This window comes from Pseudorca crassidens, chromosome 14, assembly GCF_039906515.1.
Source record: "Pseudorca crassidens isolate mPseCra1 chromosome 14, mPseCra1.hap1, whole genome shotgun sequence".
NCBI classification, from domain to species: Eukaryota; Metazoa; Chordata; class Mammalia; order Artiodactyla; family Delphinidae; genus Pseudorca; species Pseudorca crassidens.
Genome location: NC_090309.1, coordinates 20,439,699 through 20,461,260, shown reverse-complemented (window position 1 = coordinate 20,461,260; position 21,562 = coordinate 20,439,699). Strand labels below are relative to the sequence as shown.

General features: G+C 37.3%; 1 protein-coding gene across 2 annotated transcripts in view; it reads left to right on the top strand.

Annotated features, from left to right (window-relative positions):
• The window catches only part of CTNNA2 (catenin alpha 2), a 1,189,124-nt gene that overhangs the window by 244,818 nt on the left and 922,744 nt on the right, over window positions 1–21,562 (top strand). For both annotated transcript variants that reach the window (XM_067704543.1, XM_067704544.1), the window contains exon 3: window positions 12,748–12,943. In XM_067704543.1, coding sequence (XP_067560644.1) covers window positions 12,748–12,943 — 196 coding nt within the window. The remainder of the gene's footprint in view (window positions 1–12,747; window positions 12,944–21,562) is intronic.

The following is a 21,562-nucleotide window of genomic DNA, read 5'->3' as shown; positions in this document are numbered from 1 at the left end:
TCAATGGAACAGGATAGAAATCCCAGAGATAAACCCACGCACCTATGGTCAACTAATCTATGACAAAGGAGGCAAGGATATACAGTGGAGAAAAGACAGTCTCTTCAATAAGTGGTGCTGGGAAAACTGGACAGCTACATGTAAAAGAATGAAATTAGAACACTCCCTAACACCATACACAAAAATAAACTCAAAATGGATTAAAGACCTAAATGTAAGGCTGGACACTATAGAACTCTTAGAGGAAAACATAGGAAGAACCCTCTTTGACATAAATCACAGCAAGATCTTTTTTGACCTACCTCCCAGAGTAATGGAAATAAAACCAAAAATAAACAAATGGGACCTAATGAAACTTAAAAGCTTTTGCAAAACAAAGGAAACTACAAACAAGACAAAAAGACAACCCTTAGAATGGAAGAAAATATTTGCAAACGAATCAACGGACAAAGGATTAATCTCCAAAGTATATAAACAACTCATGCAGGTCAATATTAAAAAAATAAACTCCCCAATCAAAAAATGGGCAGAGGACCTAAATAGACATTTCTCCAAAGAACACATACAGATGGCCAAGAAGCACATGAAAAGCTGCTCAACATCACTAATTATTAGAGAAATGCAAATCAAAAGTACAATGAGGTATCACCCACACCAGTTAGAATGGGCATCATCAGAAAATCTACAAACAACAAATGCTGGAGAGGGTGTGGAGAAAAGGGAACCCTGTTGCACTGTTGGTGGGAATGTAAATTGATACAGCCTCTATGGAGAACAGTATGGAGGTTCGTTAAAAAACTAAAAATAGAATTACCATATGATCTAGCATCCCACTACTGGGCATATATCCAGAGAAAATCATAATTCAGAAAGACACATGTACCCCAGTGTTCACTGCAGCACTATTTACAATAGCCAGGTCATGGAAGCAACCTAAATGCCCATCGACAGATGAATGGATAAAGAAGATGTGGCACATATATACAATGGAATATTACTCAGCCATAAGAAGGAACAAAATTGCGTCATTTGTAGAGACATGGATGGATCTAGAGACTGTCATAGGCAGTGAAGTAAGTCAGAAAAAGAAAAACAAATATTGTATATTAAGGCATATATGTGGAACCTAGAAAAATGGTACAGGTGAACCGGTTTGCAGGACAGAAATAGAGACACAGATGTAAAGAACAAACATATGGACACCAAGGGGGGAAGTGGCGGGGGTGTGTGTGTGTGATGAATTGGGAGATTCACTAATATACACTAATGTGTATAAATGGATAACTAATAAGAACCTGCTGTATAAAAAGATAAATAAAATAAACAAAAATAAAATAAAAACAACTAACCACAGGAAAGTCACAATTAGCTAAAATTGTCTCATTCCCAGAAAAGAGCCTGGATAGCTACTGGATATCTAAACAAAGGGCAAGTAGGCAGAGGAAATACCTAAGCAACAAGCCATTGTTACAGAGTCCCCTTTTAACGTATAATTTCCTCTCGCCTGCTTCACTGTACCTGTACTTGATTATTTAGTCCTGTTGGCCAAAAAAAAAAAAAAAAAAAAAAAAAAGATAACCAAAATATGTATTGTTAAAGTAGCTTTGGGACACTGTATGTAAATGTGAATATTTTACAGTTTAAAAGCTCCTCAGGGAAAGAAATTAAGAAAATATGAAGTCATCCTTTGCTTCTAGAGACAGTGTTTCATTTTCTTTTCTCACCTATATGTGAATGATAAAAATGAAGTTGTAAGTACCTAAACCCATATTCAGTTCGTGGTATATTCTGCTTGTATTCACTGCAGTGAATAAAGGATTATTTATAAAAGAAATCTGCACGAAAAAAAAAAAAAGACTAGGGGGAGGGTCTGCCCTGCATTTTCTTAAATTGTTAAATTGTGGTTGCATTTTTAGTACTATCGTCAAGTCCCAGTTTCCAATTCGCAGTGATCCTTTTAAGTGTCTGGTCCATTTTGTGAGGGTGTTTTTGTATATGTTTGAAAAATCAATTAATATAATCCTTAAAACCACTTAACAAGGTATATACATTGAAGCGTAAGGCCACCATTGCCAATTCCTTGGATTTGTGGACCTTATCTTTCTCTCAAGATACCCCATTTGTCATATGTGGCTCAAGGCCATCTGATGTAGAGATGAGGTGGTGGTGCCAGTTTAAGTCCTTATATGAAACATTAGTATGGCTTAATTCTTAATTTCCTTTTTTACACAAAAGCCAATATAGAATCCTGATACTTTTCCTGCGTCCCATGGATTATCCATTACTTCCCATAGAGTGTGTGCACTCTGTTGGAATCCACTAACTTTAAAGAAGGAAAATGTCAAAGCAAGTGGCATTGTCAATCAATGATTGTAATAGTAAAAAGGCTTGATGAATTTGGGGGGAATAGAAGTTTTGGTCAACTGAATCCTTTAGTTAACATAGTGTTGATCAGAGAATAGTTTTTATTTATCATGGTTTCAGATTTGTGTATACTGTTTCTTGTAACAGTCTAGTTTTATTTTGTTTCCTTTTATTTTAATCTTAGTTAAATCCAAAATAGTGAATCATGAACGTAGTTTAGTCATTCTTCAATTTGGTGGGGCATTAAGAACAGCATGGGATTTTCTCAGATGGGCGCTGATGGTTAGAACATTTAGGATTTTTTTGTTTTGGGGAAGATTTATTTATTTATTTGTTTGTTTGTTTGTTTATTTATTTATTTTTGGCTGCGTCTGGTCTTAATTGTGGCACGCGGGATCTTTGTTGAAGCATGCGGGATTCATTGTGGCGTGTGGGCTCTTCACCGCCGCGCGTGGGCTTTTCTTTAGTTGTGACGTGTGAGTTTTCTCTTCTCTAGTTGTGGCACGCAGGCTCCAGGACTCGTGGGCTCTGTAATTTGCGGAATTCAGGCTCTCTAGTTGAGGCCCGTGAGCTCAGTAGTTGTGGTGCGTGGGCTTAGTTGCCCTGCAGCATGTGGGATCTTAGTTCCCTGACCAGGGATCAAACCTGCGTCACCTGCATTGGAAGGCCGATTCTTCACTACTGGACCACAAGGGAAGTCCCAACATTTAGGATTTTTAAAAACAGAAACATCTTCTCACTCACTTAAAATTCCTGATTCTAAACAGTTGCTCCTTCAGTGAATTCTGATATTGCTTTAGTGTCTTAATTTTGAGTGTAATTTTTCATTGCTTTAAGTGTAGACATTGAAAGTTACAGAGATTCTAGGAAAATCTAGGTTGTTACTAGATCCTTTAAATAAGTTTGTTTCTTGTGCTTGTTTGATTTACCATGTTTTATCAAATCTAGCATGTCATCAATTGTAAGATATATATATTTAAGTACCTGTAAGAAAAAAATAAAATTTTATGAAATGTATATTTTAGATGACACAGATTGTAGGATTAATCTTCATTTTGCACATGTAAAAGTGTGGAAAAAAGGTATATCAATTGACAGAATATATTTTACTGCCTTCCGTAAAAGATTTATGGAGACTTTAAAGGATATATAAAATACTGAAAAGTTAACATACCTTAAAGGAAAGTGATTTAAAAAGAAAGATGACTATAAGTATAGATAAGGAGCAAAGATGGAGACTAACACAGTAATAATAAACATTAAATCATATGCTTTATAATAGGGACCACAGACTTGGGATAAGCTTTTTTTTATTGAAGTCAGTGAAAAAAGGAATCATTTATTTATTACACAATTTAATGTCCATGAAATAAAATCAAACCCGTTTCTAAAGAGAGGTTCCAATATTCTTGGTACTAAAATCATTCAAACATTTCTCAGTATTATGTGAAGAATGATTATCTTATCTATAACTTTAGAGTATACACAGTGAGCTTTCTAAAACCCTTTGTGGTAGTATCCTCTGTTGAAGTAAGTGATATTGCACTAAGGCAGTAGAAACATTTGCACCAGTGTCCAGGATAATACCATTTCTCTCTTTACTGATGTGTTTTAAGTTGAGCTATTATAATAGGTGGAGAGAGACGTGGACTGCACTTCCTTCAAGCAAAACTAAATGTTGTTTCTCTCAGACAAGCTTTTGGATGACAGAAAATCTAGACCACACTCCCTGGAGGTTACAAGAAATTGAGCTCCTAATGCTGCTACTTAAATATGAAACAGCAGGCTTAATAGAGCGTGGAAAATGTTAGTTTAACATCCTATAAGGAAAATTGAGTTTCTTCTGAAGAACAAGTGCTTAAGGAGAAGGCCACCTTTTTTAAAAATAATTTTTTTTTTTTATTTTTGGCTGTGTTGGGTCTTCGTTGCTGCACACAGGCTTTCTCTTAGTTGCGGCGAGTGAGGTCTACTCTTCATTGCGGCATGCAGGCTTATCATTGTGGTGGCTTCTTTTGTTGAGGAGCACGGAGTCTAGGCATGTGGGCTTCAGTAGTTGTGGCTCACGGGCTCTAGAGCACAGGCTCAGTAATTGTGATGCATGGGCTTAGTTGCTCCACTGCATGTGGGATCTTCCCGGACCAGGGCTTGAACCCATGTCCCCTGCATTAGCAGGGCGATTCTTAACCACTGCACCACCAGGGAAGTCCCGAGAAGGCCACCTTATTTCATTTTGGCTTATAGACACTAGTGAGATTCTTGCTAGGAAATAAGTTTGAACCACTTCTAATCTAAAGATGAATCGATCATCCAGGGCCCAACTGATCCACTCTGTAAATTGTAACCACAGAAAGTTTAGCCTAGAAAAAATTTGATATAGTTATAACTGGCTATTCATAGAAATTTAATATAGTCAAAACTGGCCGGCCATAGAAATTCCTCAAACCCAATCACAGAATGTCTGTTTTAGGGTTAATTTTGGAAATCTACTTTTTGATGTTAACAGATCTTCCTTGACTTATAATGAGGTCAAGTCCTGATAAAACCATCGTAAGTTGAAAATATCATATGGCAAATTCATTAATCCACCTAACCTACTGAACCTTATAGCTTAGTATAGCTTACCTTAAATGTGCTTAGACCATAGCTTACAGTTGGGCAAAATCATCTAACACAAAGCTTATTTTAATTTATTTTTTAAATAAAAAAATTATTTTATATTGGACTATAGTTGATTTACAATGTTTTAGTTTCAGGTGTACAGCATAGTGATTCAGTTACACATATACCTACTATACAGCACAGGGAACTCAGCTCAATATTCTGTAATAACCTAAGTGGGAAAAGAATTTGAAAAAGAATAGGTATATGTATATGGATAACTGAAACCTATTTTAAATAGAGTGTTGAATACCTAATGTAATTTATTGAATACTGTACTGAAAGTGAAAAACAGAATAGTTGTGTGAGTACAGAATGGATATTAGTGTGTGGTTGTTTCCCCTCGGGATCATGGGATGGTGGGTTGACTGGGAGCTGAGGCTGCCCCTGCCTGGCATCACGAGACAGTATCATAGCACATATTGCTAGCCCAGGAAAAGATCAAAAATCAAAATTCGAAGTATGTTTTCTACTGAATGCATATCGCTTTCTCACCATTGTAAAGCTGAAAAATCAGTAAGTCAAACCATGACAAGTCAGAGACCATCTGTATACTCTTCAAGATAAAGTATTTGGAAAAAGTATACCAAAGCAACTGAGTGGGAAGGCTTGCCTTGTGGCCTTATTTAAAAATTGCAGGTGAGTCTACAAAGAACAATAACTTAAATGGGAAACATTATTTATAGGCTTTCTTTCTAGCATTAATTAACTAGTAGAAGTTCAGGTCTGCTTTAGATATAATAAAACCTTACCTTCAAAGTTTAAGAATGCATGCTTCCAGGACTCTGTATCAATGAACATACATACTAATCTACACTGTCAATATCAAATAAGTGGGAAGAAATTTTTCAAAGACAAAGAGACCAGAATTATTCTTTATTTTATCCCTCTTTAAATTACCAGTGCCTCGTTATAAAAGATCATCATTTCTAATTCTGACTTTTGAAGTTGTGGAAGCATCAGTAACTGCAGTTCTTGTAATTTACTTCTTTTTGTCTAAAACGGGATGTGGAGTTGGGTTTGGGAAGAAAAGATCAGTTCAATCCGAAATTCTACTGCAATAGTTTCTATGACATGGAAGTTTTACTTTAGTTATTAGTGAGACTACCATAAGTCTGTATTATCACCTCCTTTTGCTCGAGCACTAGTGTCACTGTGCTGATCTCCTTTTCTCTCCAAAATGCACAATATACATACACCTTATAGGTCCTGGAGATTCTGTGCTAGGAAACAACTTATAATGGACTGTACCACAAGGTGAGTGTATATCATTTCATATATTTTATAAGGAAAAGTACAAGCCATATTTGTGCCTACTGTATAATGGCAAAAGGAATAGATTAGGTAATCAAGGAGTGATTCAAGGAAGACCTCATTTTGACTCATTACTTGGCAGTTGTTTTTCTGACTTGGCACTGCTCAAAACCTGACAAGATTTCTCCTAGAGGCTTCATGTTATCAAATATACTACCATTTGAGCATTTTAACTCCCTTAAAGAGTTTTCCTCTTTAAGGATTTTTGCATTTATCTTCTGTTTCTCCTGGAATAAATAACTTGTTTTTGATCATTTTGTTTTCAGATATGCACCTCACAATGCTCTTGCTTTTTTTTTAAGCTATAACAGTAATCAAAGCTCTCTGTTATGTTTGCTGAGCAATTATGACAAATGAAATACTTTAGAACAGTGCAACAGTAGAATTCATAAAGACTTAACTACTCATATCTACAGAGTGCATGAATCTAGCAAAATTAAGTTATCATTTTTATTTTCAGCTCTTGATTCTCTTTTATTGGTTTTCTGGAGAGCTCAAATAATGGCTTGACTTATAGCATTCACATCTGTTTACTCTTACTTTTCCAAGTTCCTTGTGATTGCCTAACAGAGGAAATTGCCTTTCAATCAATTCATCAACAAGTTGTTTTTGCGGACTCCTGATATGTCATGGCACCTAAAATAAGAGGAAGGGTTTACCTCTAGAAGTCATTGCTTTATCTCTCTCATGTTCTTTTGCTTCAGCTAGACTGCTGTTTCTGAAAGTAAAGTCTATAAACCATACATATCCTAATTTCATGCGATGCATATGAAATACACTAGCTGAGACCTACATGAGCAGAAGCACTATAAGATCTACGAATTTGCCGTCTAACAAGCATCTAGGTGATTCTAAAGTATGATAAAGTCTGGGGCTTCCCTGGTGGCGCAGTGGTTGAGAGTCCGCCTGCCGATGCAGGGGACACGGGTTCATGCCCTGGTCCGGGAAGATCCCACATGCCGCAGAGCGGCTGGGCCCATGAGCCATGGCCGCTGAGCCTGCGCGTCCGGAGCCTGTGCTCCACAACGGGAGAGGCCACAGCAGTGAGAGGCCCGTGTACTGCAAATAATAATAATAAAAATAATAATAATAAGGTATGATAAAGTCTGAAAATCATTGTCCTAGAATTCAGTGCTTCTCAGATTTTAATGTGCATATGAATTACTTTGGGATCTTGTTAAAATACAGATTCTCTTTTAGTAGGTCTGGAGTGGGGCCTGAGAGTCTATATTTCTAACCAGCCCTGGGTGACAATGATATCTCCAGAGCTCACTTTCAATCGAATGCCCTATGGATAAGGCTTAGACAAACTACACTGTTGTTGGTTACGGGCAGATGTGACAGAGTTGCCAAGACAAAGTGCCTTGGTGCCCTCACTATTGCTTATAGTTTGGGAAGAAGTCTTCCATGTCTATTGAGTTTGTACATCCTGGAAGCAGAGAACTGATCAAGTTGAAGAGACATGGTCAGATAAGTTGCCTTCCAATAAAACACATTGCAAAAAAAAGAAAGGAATGAAGTGGTGTTGGCTACTGCATTACTTGCCGTTGTGTAAGAATGGAGGGTCTACTCTTAGGACATTAGATGATGAGCAGTCTATACCAGCCTGGGTCTCGTAGTTTCATACTCAAATCACACAGTCAATGTATCTGAAAACTATATTTCCCATCCTCTTGCTATTGCTGAGGTTTTTTTATTGACCAGGGTCCATTGGGACCATCATTAGGTCAAGGTTCTGGAACGATTAACCACTTATACTCTCATCTATGAGCTGCAGGATTTCTTCTCTTCTTTGATGAGAGGCAGAGACATTGAGGAAATATTTGAGATATATGACTAGAGAAAATCAAATATCCTGCTAAGCTAAGGTTGAGTTGCCTACAGAGAGGGGCCATGTTGAGGGTTTAGAGAGAAGTTGGCATAGCCAATGAATCTGAATGATGTGATCAGAAGATCAGTTTAAAAGGGTGGTAGTACAAAATGATAATTCAAAAAGATGCATGGACCCCTATGTTCATAACAGCACTATTTACAATAGCGAAGACATGGAAGCAACCTAAATGTGCATTTACAGATGAATCTATAAAGAAGATGTGGTATGCATGTACAGTGGAATATTACTCAGCTATAGAAAAAGAATGAAATAATGCCATTTGCAGCAACATGGATGGACCTAAAGATTATCATATTAAGTGAAATAAGTCAGAAAGAGAAAGACAAATACCATATGATATCATTTGTAAGTGGAATCTAAAATATGACACAAATGAACTAATCTAACAAACAGAAACAGATTCACAGATATAGAGAACGGACTTGTGGTTGCCAAGGGAGTGGGGGAAGGAAGGGTTGGGAGTTTGGGCTTAGCAGATGCAAACTAGTATATATAGAGAATGGATAAACAGCAAGGTCCTACTGTATAGCACAGGGAACTAGATTCAAGATCCTGTGATAAACCATAATGGAAAAGAATATGAAAAAGAATGTATGCATATGAATAACTGAATATCTTTGCTGTACAGCAGAAATTAACACAACATTGTAAATCAACTATACTTTAATAAAATAAATTCAAAAAAAAAAGATGGTGGTAGCAGCAAGTCTTTCCTGGTGTAGGAGGGAGGAAGATAAAGGTGGGTACAGAGACAAGTAAGCTTGATGACCCTCCTAAAAGCGACAGGAGTTTGGAGAAGGAAAAGATTATTGCTAAAAGAATTAGCCAGGAGATATTTCCAGGAGAAAGAAGAAGTGAGTCAATAGCACTAAATGTGATAGAGTAGTATGATAAGATAAAAGTAATTTGATTTTGGCAACTTATTAATTACTTTAGTGAGAGATCAGTTTAAGAGGACTCTGCTACAGGAGGTGTGAGGATAAAAGCAGAATTTCAGTGGGCTGAGAAATGAATGGAAAGAGAACACGGACACTTTAACACATATGCTTCTCATTTAAAAAAAATGTTGACAGTGGCTAATAAAAGCTAAACTCCTTAGCTTGGGTTTCAGAGCGTTTAAAAGTTTTACTCCACCGCATCTATCTAATCTTGTTTCCTATATCATTCATATACAGCCGCCCTCTCAAGTGAGAATGGTCTCCTTACTACCTAGAAAACATCATGCCCATTTTTACATGTCAGTGTTCATGCTATTACGCCTAGTCTCTGTTGCTGGAACTTTATGTTTTCTATTTTTTTTCTTCTGCACAAAAGATGTGCTCACAAATTGTTAGAGAGGTAATGGGATTGTGTGGATCTTGAATGACTCTTGCCTTGGGTGAAAGTTGATGTGGGGATTAGAGAGAGTGCCTGATTGGGGTAAGAGAAGGTGTACCATTCAACCAGGAATTTCTACAGAATAACCATCTCTTAAAAGGTTGCCAACAAGCTGCACTAGACCTTCAAAAGTATGTAAGTCTTGGCTTCCCTGGTGGTGCAGTGGTTGAGAGTCTGCCTGCCCATGCAGGGGACACGGGTTCGTGCCCCGGTCCGGGAAGATCCCACAGGCCGCGGAGCGGCTGGCCCCCGTGAGCCATGGCCGCTGGAGCCTGTGCTCTGCAACGGGAGAGGCCACAGCAGTGAGAGGCCCGCGTAACGCAAAAAAAAAAAAAAAAGTCTGTAAGCCCCATCTACCCAAGACCTAGTCCCAGCCTGGATATCAGGCTTAGACACAGAGATCTGTAGTCTCCAGAGCTCATTGGTGTGTCTCTCTATTATTTAAATCATCTTTCATGTTCTTCATTACAATTATAATTTTCTTCATACAACATTCTATATTTTGTGTTATGGTTATCTCTGAGAATATCAATTTATGGCTATTGTGAATAGGATATTTTAAACTAGATTTTTCATTGGTAATGGTGTTCTATTAGGTTGTTATTGCTTATCTAGTATTTAACCTCTAATAGTTCTAATAGTTTGTCTTTTAATTCTTTTGTAGTTTCTCGATACGTTCATATTCTCTATAAGTAATGACAATTTAATGTGTCTACTTTCTAATGTTTATATCTCTTCTTTCTTTTTTCTTATCTAATTTGTTAACTTTGTTCTTCAACAAAGCACTGAATAGCAATAGGGAGAGTTAACAATTATTTCTTTATTCTAGACTGATTAAGACATGAGCATTTATGGAGCCTCATAATTTTCCTTCTATTCTGCTATCTTGTATCCCTCTACATTCTTCCACATGTGAATAAATGAGAGCTCTTACTAAAAGAGGACTGAATGGATTTGCTTCATTTGAAAGTAATTACATTTTTCTAAGGAACTTCCTGGTAATGTTCTATGTTTATTTTTTCCCACATACTGACACTTCATACTGACTTGTTATTATGAGCATTACCTAAACTGTGCTTAATACAGCAATGCACCATGAGACAACACAAAAATTGAAATCTGTTTGCCTTTGCAGAAGGTGAACCAGAATATAGTCATTTAGCTCTTTTGGTATTAATAGATTCACTGTCAGCTTCCACTCCCCAAAACTGCCAATATGCCTAACATTAATGGCTTCCAACTCCATTCATTTTTTCTAATTTTTGAAGACTGAAAAGTTAGATCACAGAACGTCTCAAAACTATATATAAAATGAGAACAAATCAGATATCAATGAGAATAGGAATATTTTCCTCCAATAAAGAGCCTAGCCTAAATAGAGAAATTATGCACAGTGTAATGAATATAGACAACCATATTGTACTGTAATTATGTAAAGGGATAGAGGTGCCAAGTATCACTACAATGGCAATCATATTACAACATATACATGTATTAACACACTATATACATGTATCAAATTAACATGTTGTACACCTTAACCTTATACAATGTTCTATGGGAAATACATTTGATTAAAAAATAAAAATAAATACAAATAAAAGATTTTTGAGATGTTTGCTGTGTTTGCTTAGGAAGCATAAAAACTCGTTTCCAGGTAGCGGCTCTTTGGAGAGTTGGGGTTCCTGGAAGAGAGCTATGTTAATGTGCTAGAGTAAACCGTCTTTAAGGAGAACATTCCTGTACCTCCAAAAAGTAACTTTGGAGACAGGCTGTCTTTCTTCTGATGGTTGCCTCTGGGGGTGGATCTGAAAAGACTGCAAGGTGTTACTGACTGCATATGTATTTTATAGCTAACTAGCGTTTTCTGACAGTCTTATTCTTAATGACTTTATCTTTCTTTTTTCTGTCTAGTGTTTGTACTTAAGTGTCCTTACAGAGTCCTTTTTTAATTCACTGTGTCTAATTATTAACAATCAAAAGAAAGCTGAATATGACAGCTCCCAACGCTGTATTAACCACTTCTGAAGTAATGGTTCTGCTACATTCATCATCTTGGTTCACATTTATTCAATACTTTTCTTCTGATATTATCTCTTGCCCTGTAAACTGACTGGACATTAATTGTGACTTTGCCTAATAACCGCTTGCTCTCGGATTTGGAGTAAATTGTAGAGACCATAGCATTTAGAACTTTTCTCTGGACGAGCTTTCTTGATAAGCTCCAATAAAGCCTTTAGTTTGCTAACCAGGATACACGTCAGTGCAAATAAACTACAACATCCACATTCTTAGGAAGCTGATAAAAAAAAATGCAGAGGTGTAGATGACTAGCTGAATAGAATATGGAACAGTTGCATTCATTTCCCTCCCAGACTTCTCACTGGCAGAAAATAAAGGTTCAGAAGTCTACAGGAGATAAGTTGTTTAAAAGATATTAAAAGCCTTGTTAGCATATTAAATAGCTCTAGACAGAGTGCTAAAAGAAGTTTGGCAGGTGAGATATTGTATCCAAATTATGATACTTAGAAAAGGAGTGAGAATGCAAATTTAATTTCAATTCTGGAAATTTTAGCAGGTTAACCAAATGTTGAGACTGAATCATTCGGTCTCTTTGGATCAAATTTACCATTTTGTTTTTACAAGATGAAATCAGAAATAGCAAGGCTCTTCAAAGTCCTTGGTAAGTGACACATAAATAATGCGTATTGATGGCCCACCATTTATTAACTACTCATGCACCTCTGCCCTGACTTTTGGGCTCCGTTATTGGTTCTTCTGATTCAAAGCTCAAAGGCAGTTCTACATTTTATTTTATTTTATTTCCTCCCTGAAGCTGGGTATTCCAACCAGTGCTAAATTTGTCAACCTGTGAAAGCACCCCCTCCAGTGGATTGGAAACTGAGCTACTGGCAAATCTGCTTTTCTTCCTTATTCACATGCTTTTTTCTTCTACAGGAAATAAATTGCTGTTAATTTATATGCTAAACTATATAATTCCACATTTTCCTTAAGATAAGGCTATGTGATGTGTATTCATGACTTAATAAGCAAAGGATACTTTAAAATTATGAGATGATAATATGCTATTTCCAGACAGTTATGCAGAGTAATTTTACAGTTGTTCTTTTGTATTTAAGGTGACGACCCTTGTCAACACAAGCAACAAAGGTCCATCTGGTAAAAAGAAAGGGAGGTCAAAGAAAGCCCATGTACTGGCTGCATCTGTAGAGCAAGCCACTCAGAACTTTCTGGAAAAGGGTGAACAGATCGCTAAGGAGAGTCAAGATCTCAAAGAAGAATTGGTTGCTGCTGTTGAGGATGTACGCAAACAAGGTAAGCAGAATAATATTATTCTAGAAGGATGTATATTGATGTGTAAACAGTGGATTTTTCTCTAGAAAAATAAGACTACTCAAAAGAGTAGTCTTATTTTTTTCCTGTCTACACTTCTCATTTTTAATTTTGCTAGAATTAGGTGCATAGACAGGTAGAGATTTTTTTTGTTGTGGCAGTATAGCACAGCTGGTAACACTCCATTTCTGCTGTTGCTTGAAAATCTTCAACTTGTTTTCTCCTGGAGATGAAACCAGACTCTTGTGTCAAACTCAGGCTTTAGGGAGGATAGGATGAGAAGACTGTACATTTATAGAGTCTTTGAAAATTCAAGATTTTAAGGATGCAGGGAACAGAAGAATGTCATGTAATAAAATTATTGTTTCTTTGTATGACTTCCAAATTTGTATTTTCAGTTCACAGCTTTCCTCAAAAATCTCTCTCTCTGGTTAGCTAGCTACCGACTGATCAATTATATAGCTAGCAAAATAGCTATAATACTATCAATATTTATTCAGCATATTAAAAAAATTAATTGTGTTGAAATACATATAACATAAAATATATCATCTTAATCATTTTAAGTGTAGAGTTCAGTCATGTAAAGTATATTCACATGGTTGAGTAGCACATCTGCAGAACTCTTGTAAAACTGAAATTCTATACCTGTTAAACAACCCCCAATTTCGCCTTCCCTCTAGCTCCTGGCAACCATTATTTGACTTTCTTTTTCTATGAGTTTTACTACTCTAGATGCCTTATGTAAGTGGAATCATATAGCGTTTGTCTTTTTGTAACTGGCCTATTTCACTTAGCATAATGTCCTCCAGGTTTATCCATGTTGTAGTATGTGTCAAAATGTCCTTCCTTTTTAGGGCTAGATAATATTCTATCATGTATTTATATGGTATTTTCTTTATCCATTCATCCATTGATGGACATTTGTGTCCCTTTCACCTTTTGGCTATTGTGAATAATCCTGCTATGAACATGGGTATATAAATAATCTCTTCATTACCCTGCTTTCAGTTCTTTTGGATTTACACCCACAGGTGGTATTGCTGGATCCTATGGTACTTCTATTTTTAATTCTTTGAGAAACCTCCAGACTGTTTTCCATAGCAGCTGTACCATTTTATACTTCCACTAACAGTGCACAAGGGTTCCAGTTTCTCCACATCCTTGGCAATGTTTGTTATTTTCTTTTTTTTTTTTTTTTTTAGTAGTCATCATAATGGGTGTGAGGTGATATTGTGGTGTTTTGTTTTGTTTTGTTTTGTTTTTTTGTGGTACACGGGCCTCTCACTGTTGTGGCCTCTCCCATTGCAGAGCACAGGCTCCGGACGCGCAGGCTCAGCAGCCATGGCTCACGGGCCTAGCCACTCTGCAGCATGTGGGATCTTCCCGGACCGGGGCATGAACCCGTGTCCCCTGCATCGGCAGGCAGACTCTCAAACACTGCGCCACCAGGGAAGCCCAATATTGTGGTTTTGATGTGCATTTCTCTAATGATTAGTTATACTGAGCATCATTTCATATGCTTGTTGGCCATATTTATATCTTCCTTGGAGAAATGTTTATTTAAGCCTTTTGCCTATTCTTCACTCAGGTTATTTATTTTATTACTGTTGTTCTTGTAGTTAAGAGTTCTAGGTATTGACCCCTTATCAGATATTGTTTTGCAAATGTTTTCTCCCATTCTGCAGGCTACTTTTTCACTCTGTTGGTTGTGTTCTTTGATGCACAGAAGTTTTTAATTTTGATGTAGTCTTGTTCAGCAGCTTTAGTTGAAAATTCTAAGACACCATGAAATTAGAACAGACACCTAGCCCCAGCCTGACCTGTGTCCTCCATTTCCTATCTAATGAATGCCACACATACGTATCCAATTGCAGAAATCTTGGTATCATTCTTGCTACTTCCGTCTCCTTCCAGATACAGTCTATTACAAGACCCATAGATTTTAACTCCTAAGTATCTCTTAAATTCAACAATTTCTGTTTTAGTTATTCAGAAGCACCATGTTTTACCTGTCCAGGGCCTTTATACATGCTGTCTCCTCTCTCACAGTTAAGGGTGACTCATTCTGCATATCCCAGCTCAAAGAACACTTTCCCAGGGAAACCTTCCCTGACTCTCCTGTCATACTTTTTCATGGATTTTTCCTTGTCACTTTCCACAGGATAATTTAATTTTTGTGAGGTGCCTTGATTGATAACTTTCTTCTCTGCCACACTAGAAATTAATGAAGGTAGAGAACACACTCTGTCTCTTTTGCGGTCATTGATTTGCAATGCTTAGCACTCATCAGACTTCAATAAATATTTGTTGAATGAATGAAGGAATAGATGAATGAGTGTTCTATCCCCTTTCTTCTTGCAAACCAACCACTTTTTAAATTCGCAGATGGATATTTGGCCCCTGGAAATAACAACCCTTCTTCATACTGCCATCTTCTTCCCCCTAAAAGTTAATTTTATTTACATTACACTCATGTAAATTGTTATTTTAAGTTGAAGTGTTAAATTTTACATATTTCATCTAATGTGGATGGAGTATATTTGTGTATGCGTTTTAGCAACATGATAGCTTCCAAGTTTCCAAGTGCTATTGAAAACTGGTACTGCTTCTGAATTGCAGATGGACACGTGTTCATGCATCTGTAGCCTGGCTAGTTTTTTTTTTTTTTTCCTTTTTTTGGTTGACTGATAGATAATAAATTTCACACATTAAAATGTACAATTTGATAAGTTTTAACAGGTGTGTGCACCATGAAACCATCACCACCATCAATATAGTGAACCTCTCCCTAGTACTGAGGGTTTTTTTTTTGGTTCTGTTTTTTTTTTGTTTGCAGTACGCGGGCCTCTCACTGTTGTGGCCTCTCCCATTGCAGTGCACAGGCTCCGGACGCGCAGGCTCAGCAACCATGGCTCACGGGCCCAGCCGCTCCGCGGCATGTGGGATCTTCCCGGACCGAGGCACGAACCCGCGTCCCCTGTATCGGCAGGCGGACTCTCAACCACTGCGCCACCAGGGAAGCCCTGAGGGTTTTTATTAACTGGCCTCTAGTCCATTTTCTCAAAGATTTATCTGTTATCAGACAAGTTACATTTTCTCATTTAGTTTCCCCAGCAACCTCTTAGCTCTCCCTTATTTTTTCCTTAGAAGTTAGTTTTCACACCTTCTGTAGAAATTATATTTTAGATTTCTCAAAGCTTGTATGAAATGGTGTTTTGTGGACATAATATAATAACCAACATAGTTCTTGGCCAGACTGTTCTAGGAATATTAGAGTGAGAAAGTATAAAGATGTTAATTTAGGACAGCTTATCATGGTTGTTATTCTAGAGGATATTTTAAATTTTCATTATATTACCCATTTCTTGTTACAGAAAAATTATGCATAAGAAATGATGCTTATGTGTTGCCTGTTCAAAGCCTAACTGCTACATGTCCTTTTCTGAACAGGGTCAAATTCAAGGAAACGTTGTTATATTTGCAAAATAACAAATTTTATTGGAAGAAGCCTTTGAAATTCTCTTGTGTTTCTCTCATCTTCAAATACCTCTCAGTCTCAAATACACTTCAGACGTCTGTGCTTCTTATCCCTGAGAACAAGGTCCTCACACCCTCCTTCCAGTTCTGTACCCACAGGCTCTCTTTTCTGCTTTCTGCCCCAACTTGGTTATTTGTTGTGTAATATCCGTAGCCTGTCTGGCTTTGCCCAAATTTTCTATTTGCCCATTACCCAGATTTTATTTGGAAGTGAGAGGCTGAGTTGACTTTCAGAGAGAGATGGGGAGAAAGGAACTTGGGAGAGTAAGTGAGGACTAGGGCAGGTGTGTATTGAGTCACTGAAACTTTGAAACATAGTATCTTTCCTTCCATCATAGAAATCTACTTTCTAATACATAAGATGATATTCAGAAATTATGAAAACACTGACATTTAGAAACAGTTTCCAGTTTCCTCCTTTAAAGTGGCTCTAGCATCCACACATGCTTACTTATTAAATGATGTATACTTTCAGAATTAAATCTATTAGATATCATTTACTATTGAGCTGTTTTTGCTTTTTTAGATCAAATGGCCAAAAGTATTGCCACTTTAAATTTTTAATTAATTAATTAATTTTTGGCTGTGTTGGGTCTTGGTTGCTGTGTGCAGGCTTTCTCTAGTTGCGGTGAGCAGGGGCTACTCTTCGTTGCAGTGCATGGCCTTCTCATCACGGTGGCTTCTCTTGTTGCAGAGCACGGGCTCTAGTCGTGCGGGCTTCAGTAGTTGTCGCTCTGCGCAGGGGCTTAGTTACTCTACAGCAGGTGGGATCTTCGTGGACCAGGGCTCGAACCCATGTCCCCTGCATTAGCAGGTGGATTCTTAACCACTGAGCCACCAGGGGAGTCCCAGGATTGCCACTTTTAAAAAACATTTTCAGCCTGAGTAAATGCCTGAAGCTTTAGTATTTTACATCTCCATTTTCAGATTTTTAATATAGAATGAGTTATTGTTCTTTTGAAGTTTCACAATATTCATGATTATAATTACTGTAATCTGGCAAGATTATATATGAAATTATCTATTTAACTATGTCATTATTGTATCTCATAGGGTTAAACTTAATGTTGTTTGAATTTATCATTTAAAAAATATATATTTAATCCTAGGCTGCATGTCAGGTTTTTTAAAGTGCTCAGTATAAGTGATGACAATATCTTTACCCTAGAATATTTCAGTAGAAGATTTTACCGTACTCTAAGTTATAAACTGAAAAAAAAAGATATTTGAGCAGGCTTATGACAGCATTTGTATTAAAAACAAGTAACAAAATAAATTACCTAAACATATATAAAGAAGAGAAATCGTATTCAAAGCTTAGAACACTGATATTTTTGATTTGGATAAAGATGGGATAGTTTAGACTTGGGTAAAGATGGTTGGTCAAGGGTGTGTGTGTGTGTCTGTCTGTTTTATCATAAGTAAAGTACTACATATATGTATATTGTCTTCCTAATTTAAGTTTAAACTTCATTAGAATAGGACCAATGATGTGTGTAGATTTCTTTCTGCTCTTAAAGGACCTGGCATGATGCTGTAGCACATGGCAGGTGGTATTCAAAGAGATTTACATATGAAGTTAGCAGAGCATTGGATGTTTGATTAATATATCTGACTTCCAGTGTTACTTTGGTCATTGACTATATGATTTAAGCTAAATCACTTAACCACTTTCAACCTCAGTGTCTCCATTTTTCAAAAACTGACAGTAATTGTTGTGTTTGCTTCATTAAGTTGTTTTACATAATGAAGTCACAAGGATTTTTGAGAAATTAAATTTTATATAAATGTCAGAGTAAATTTATTCATTATAATTTATGAAATCAATCTGTACTCCTTAAGAAAATAGCTTTCCTTCTTATTAATGATCAATCTTAGACCCAGGATTCTGGAGAGCTGCATCAGTGTCTAGCAGTCTCCTGAGGAGGATTGAATAGCTCAGTGTGGCTTAGAATTAGTGGTCGTTGTAAGTGGTCCCAGCAAACTATGATTGGATAGTTGTGCCGCCTGTGAACTCTACATAGAAAAGCTGCTCCTGGGGATTGCAGCGGGAGTTATTTCAATCAGGTCTTCATATGGAAGCTCTGGCCAGCTTTGGGACAAAGAATGCCAAAACATTTTTAATGTTTACCACCAAGCTCTCCCTGGATTGAAGACTCTAGTTTCTAAACTATGGGCTAATCTAGCGGTTCTCAAATTTTAGCAAATGTTAGAATCACCTGAGGAGCTTTGGAAATTCTTGACATCTAGGACTTGAGCTTTATCATTTAAGTCAGGAACTCTGGGGTGCAACCCAGGCATTGAGGTTTTTAAAGCTCCCCAGGTGATTCCTTTGTGCAGCTGATTTGAAAAGAACTAGACTAATTTGCTTCTTGCTCATCAGCCCTACTTGGATGACTCATCAGTCTATGTTAGCTACTGGTTCACTTTAGTGAGCTGAGAGCAATCAGTCATTTTATGAGATTTATGAGCTTGTAGTTTACATGGAGTTAGATAGGGGAGACTTATATAGCAGGGACAGCCTGATATTCTATATTAAGAGGTTATGGATAGATATAATTCCATGCCAAATGATGTTTTGCCATGCCTGACATTCTGTAGGCATTCAGGGAATATGTGTTGAGTATATAGTATAACTATAATATAAGTATATAGTAGAACTAAATCTGTAGAACAGTGAAATATTTAATGTTGTTGTAAAAGAAAGCCATGTGGCTGTCATTTGAAAGATAGACATTGTCCTTCGTGTTTGCCCAATAAGCAGATTAATTTAATGGTGTAACACAGCAGTTGGTTCTGTGCTATTTCATTATTATATTTCCATACCCTCTTAAGCCTTGGAGCAGTTGCTTGGGTTTTCATTCTTCTGTCAACAGTCCACTCTCTGTCTGGGCAAGACAAATCAAAACAATTAAGACATGGCCCAGCCAATAAGATGTGCCAGGCCAGGGTGTAGACAGAAATGTACATGACCTTAACCCAACATTAAGAGGGATCTCATGGAGCAAAGTGATAAGAGGTATAGATAAAAGAGGTACAGATAGATGAAAGAGGTAGCTTCTTCATGGAAGCATTTCCTAAATCAAAGAGGTGGTCAAACCTTTCACTATTCATTCAAGCTTTTCTTTGTTTTGATACAATTTCAAATGTGGAGTGATATGGTTATACCAACTAGTTCCACTATTACTATTCTTTTTTTACCCAATCAATATTTATTGAGTAACTGATGAATAGTGGGCAGAGACAGACAGAACAAGACTGAGAAAAAGTAACAGAGGGAGAGAGAAAGGTGTCCTCACATCTCTGAGGAGGAATAAATCTTTGCCTCTTGATGACCTGGTAGCTTTCTCCTTTCCCATCCGCTTTGGTACTGGGATGCAGTATTGGTGGAATGAGCTGTCCAACAGAAACTTCCCATTTATATCAACTGTGTGAATTCCCCAGCTGAGATCTGGTCAGAGGCCATTTCCCTGGACAAGAAGCTCCTAACTTCACGCAGTTCTGCCTCTTTTCCTCCAGCCGCCCTATCAATATGTAAAGCAACACTGTGGGGAAGAAGGAGGGGAGTGTCCTCTTTCCTACCCCACTTTCCACAGAGGTCAGCCTCTCTAAGGAGGAGCATTTCAGGTATTGCAAGGATTCTGATGTTCCTCTGCTTGTCCTTTTTCTCAGGTATCCCTTGCTTTATGCCTCTACTCTTTGCATCCTGAATGCTTGAGTCTACTAGAGATATTGAACTTCCTTTTTCTGTACTGTGCGGCGGCCTGACTACCCTTATATGGATGGTACTTTCCTGTATTGTGAATGTGGGGTCCTCTTGTCATGGGGTGATATTTCACTCCTGTATGGCTGGAGAGCTAGGGGAGCAGGTGCTTCCATTGAAGGGGAGCACCTTCAGAGAAGAAGAGAATTCTAGGACAGAAAATGGGGATTTGAGAGGCAAAAACTAGATGAGAAAGAAAGAGAACTCATTTCTCATCATATGTCTCACTTCTTGGAGCCTGGACTTTGCTGAGTAGGATCCATTACTGTAAAAAAATACTATTATTCAAGTAATGTAATAGAGTGCATGTTTATTAGATCAAGTAAGGGTAGACCTTGAAGTTGGTATGGTGAGTGTCTCTGCAGTTTCAGACTGCAGCTGAGTCAGGGATCTGGTGATGCTTTGTTGTGTCCCCACACTGCTGTTCACCGTCCCTCCCATGGCACCTGCTTCCCTCCTTTATAGAGGTTTCTTTCACAAGTGTTTCTCAGAGTGAAGTTCACAGACCACCTGGTTCAGAATTACCTGGGTGAGGTTGGGCAATGTCCATAAAAAATTGATATTCCTGTGCCTAGCCACAAAACTAGATTCAGTATGGCTGGGGTAACACTGGGAATCTTTATTTCCAGGTAGTACCCCAAATGAATCTTATGCTTCCAAAGTTTGAGAATCGTTAATAACCTAAACTTATTACATCTTTATATACATCATCTTTAACTAAAGTCTTTATTTCCATTGAAAAGGGTGCTATCCAGGAATGAGATAAATTTTCAGAAGCTTCGCTATCAGACGTTAAAAAAATAAAAAAAACCTAGAGATATATACAATGACAAAAATGATAAAAAGAGGTTTGATATGAAAGTATCATGAAGAAAAACATGCATAAATGTGAAAATGCCATACGCCTTAGGGTTCATCTTAATGCAGATTTTAACATTTGCAGTAGTTTTATCTATTGCATATTTTGTTAAATAAAATACACCAGTGAGCCAAAGTTTGCACTAGCTGAGGGCCCAGGAATATGCCACATCAACCTGGAGCCCTGTTTATGGCTCTTGTTGCAACATATTGGGAGATAATGGTAGACAATTCTTTCACCTCACCCCTCTTGCTGGAGACCTTGGGGTTTTAAAATGCTGTAATCTTTCAGCAAGAATAATAAACATAATAGCTTCCATTTATTGGTTGTTACTCCATTTGTAATAGACTTTGTATGTGTTCTCCTAACATTGTCAACTGAAAAAAATGCACAATGTGGAAGTTGTGAGTTAGATTTTATTTGGGGCAACATGAGCATC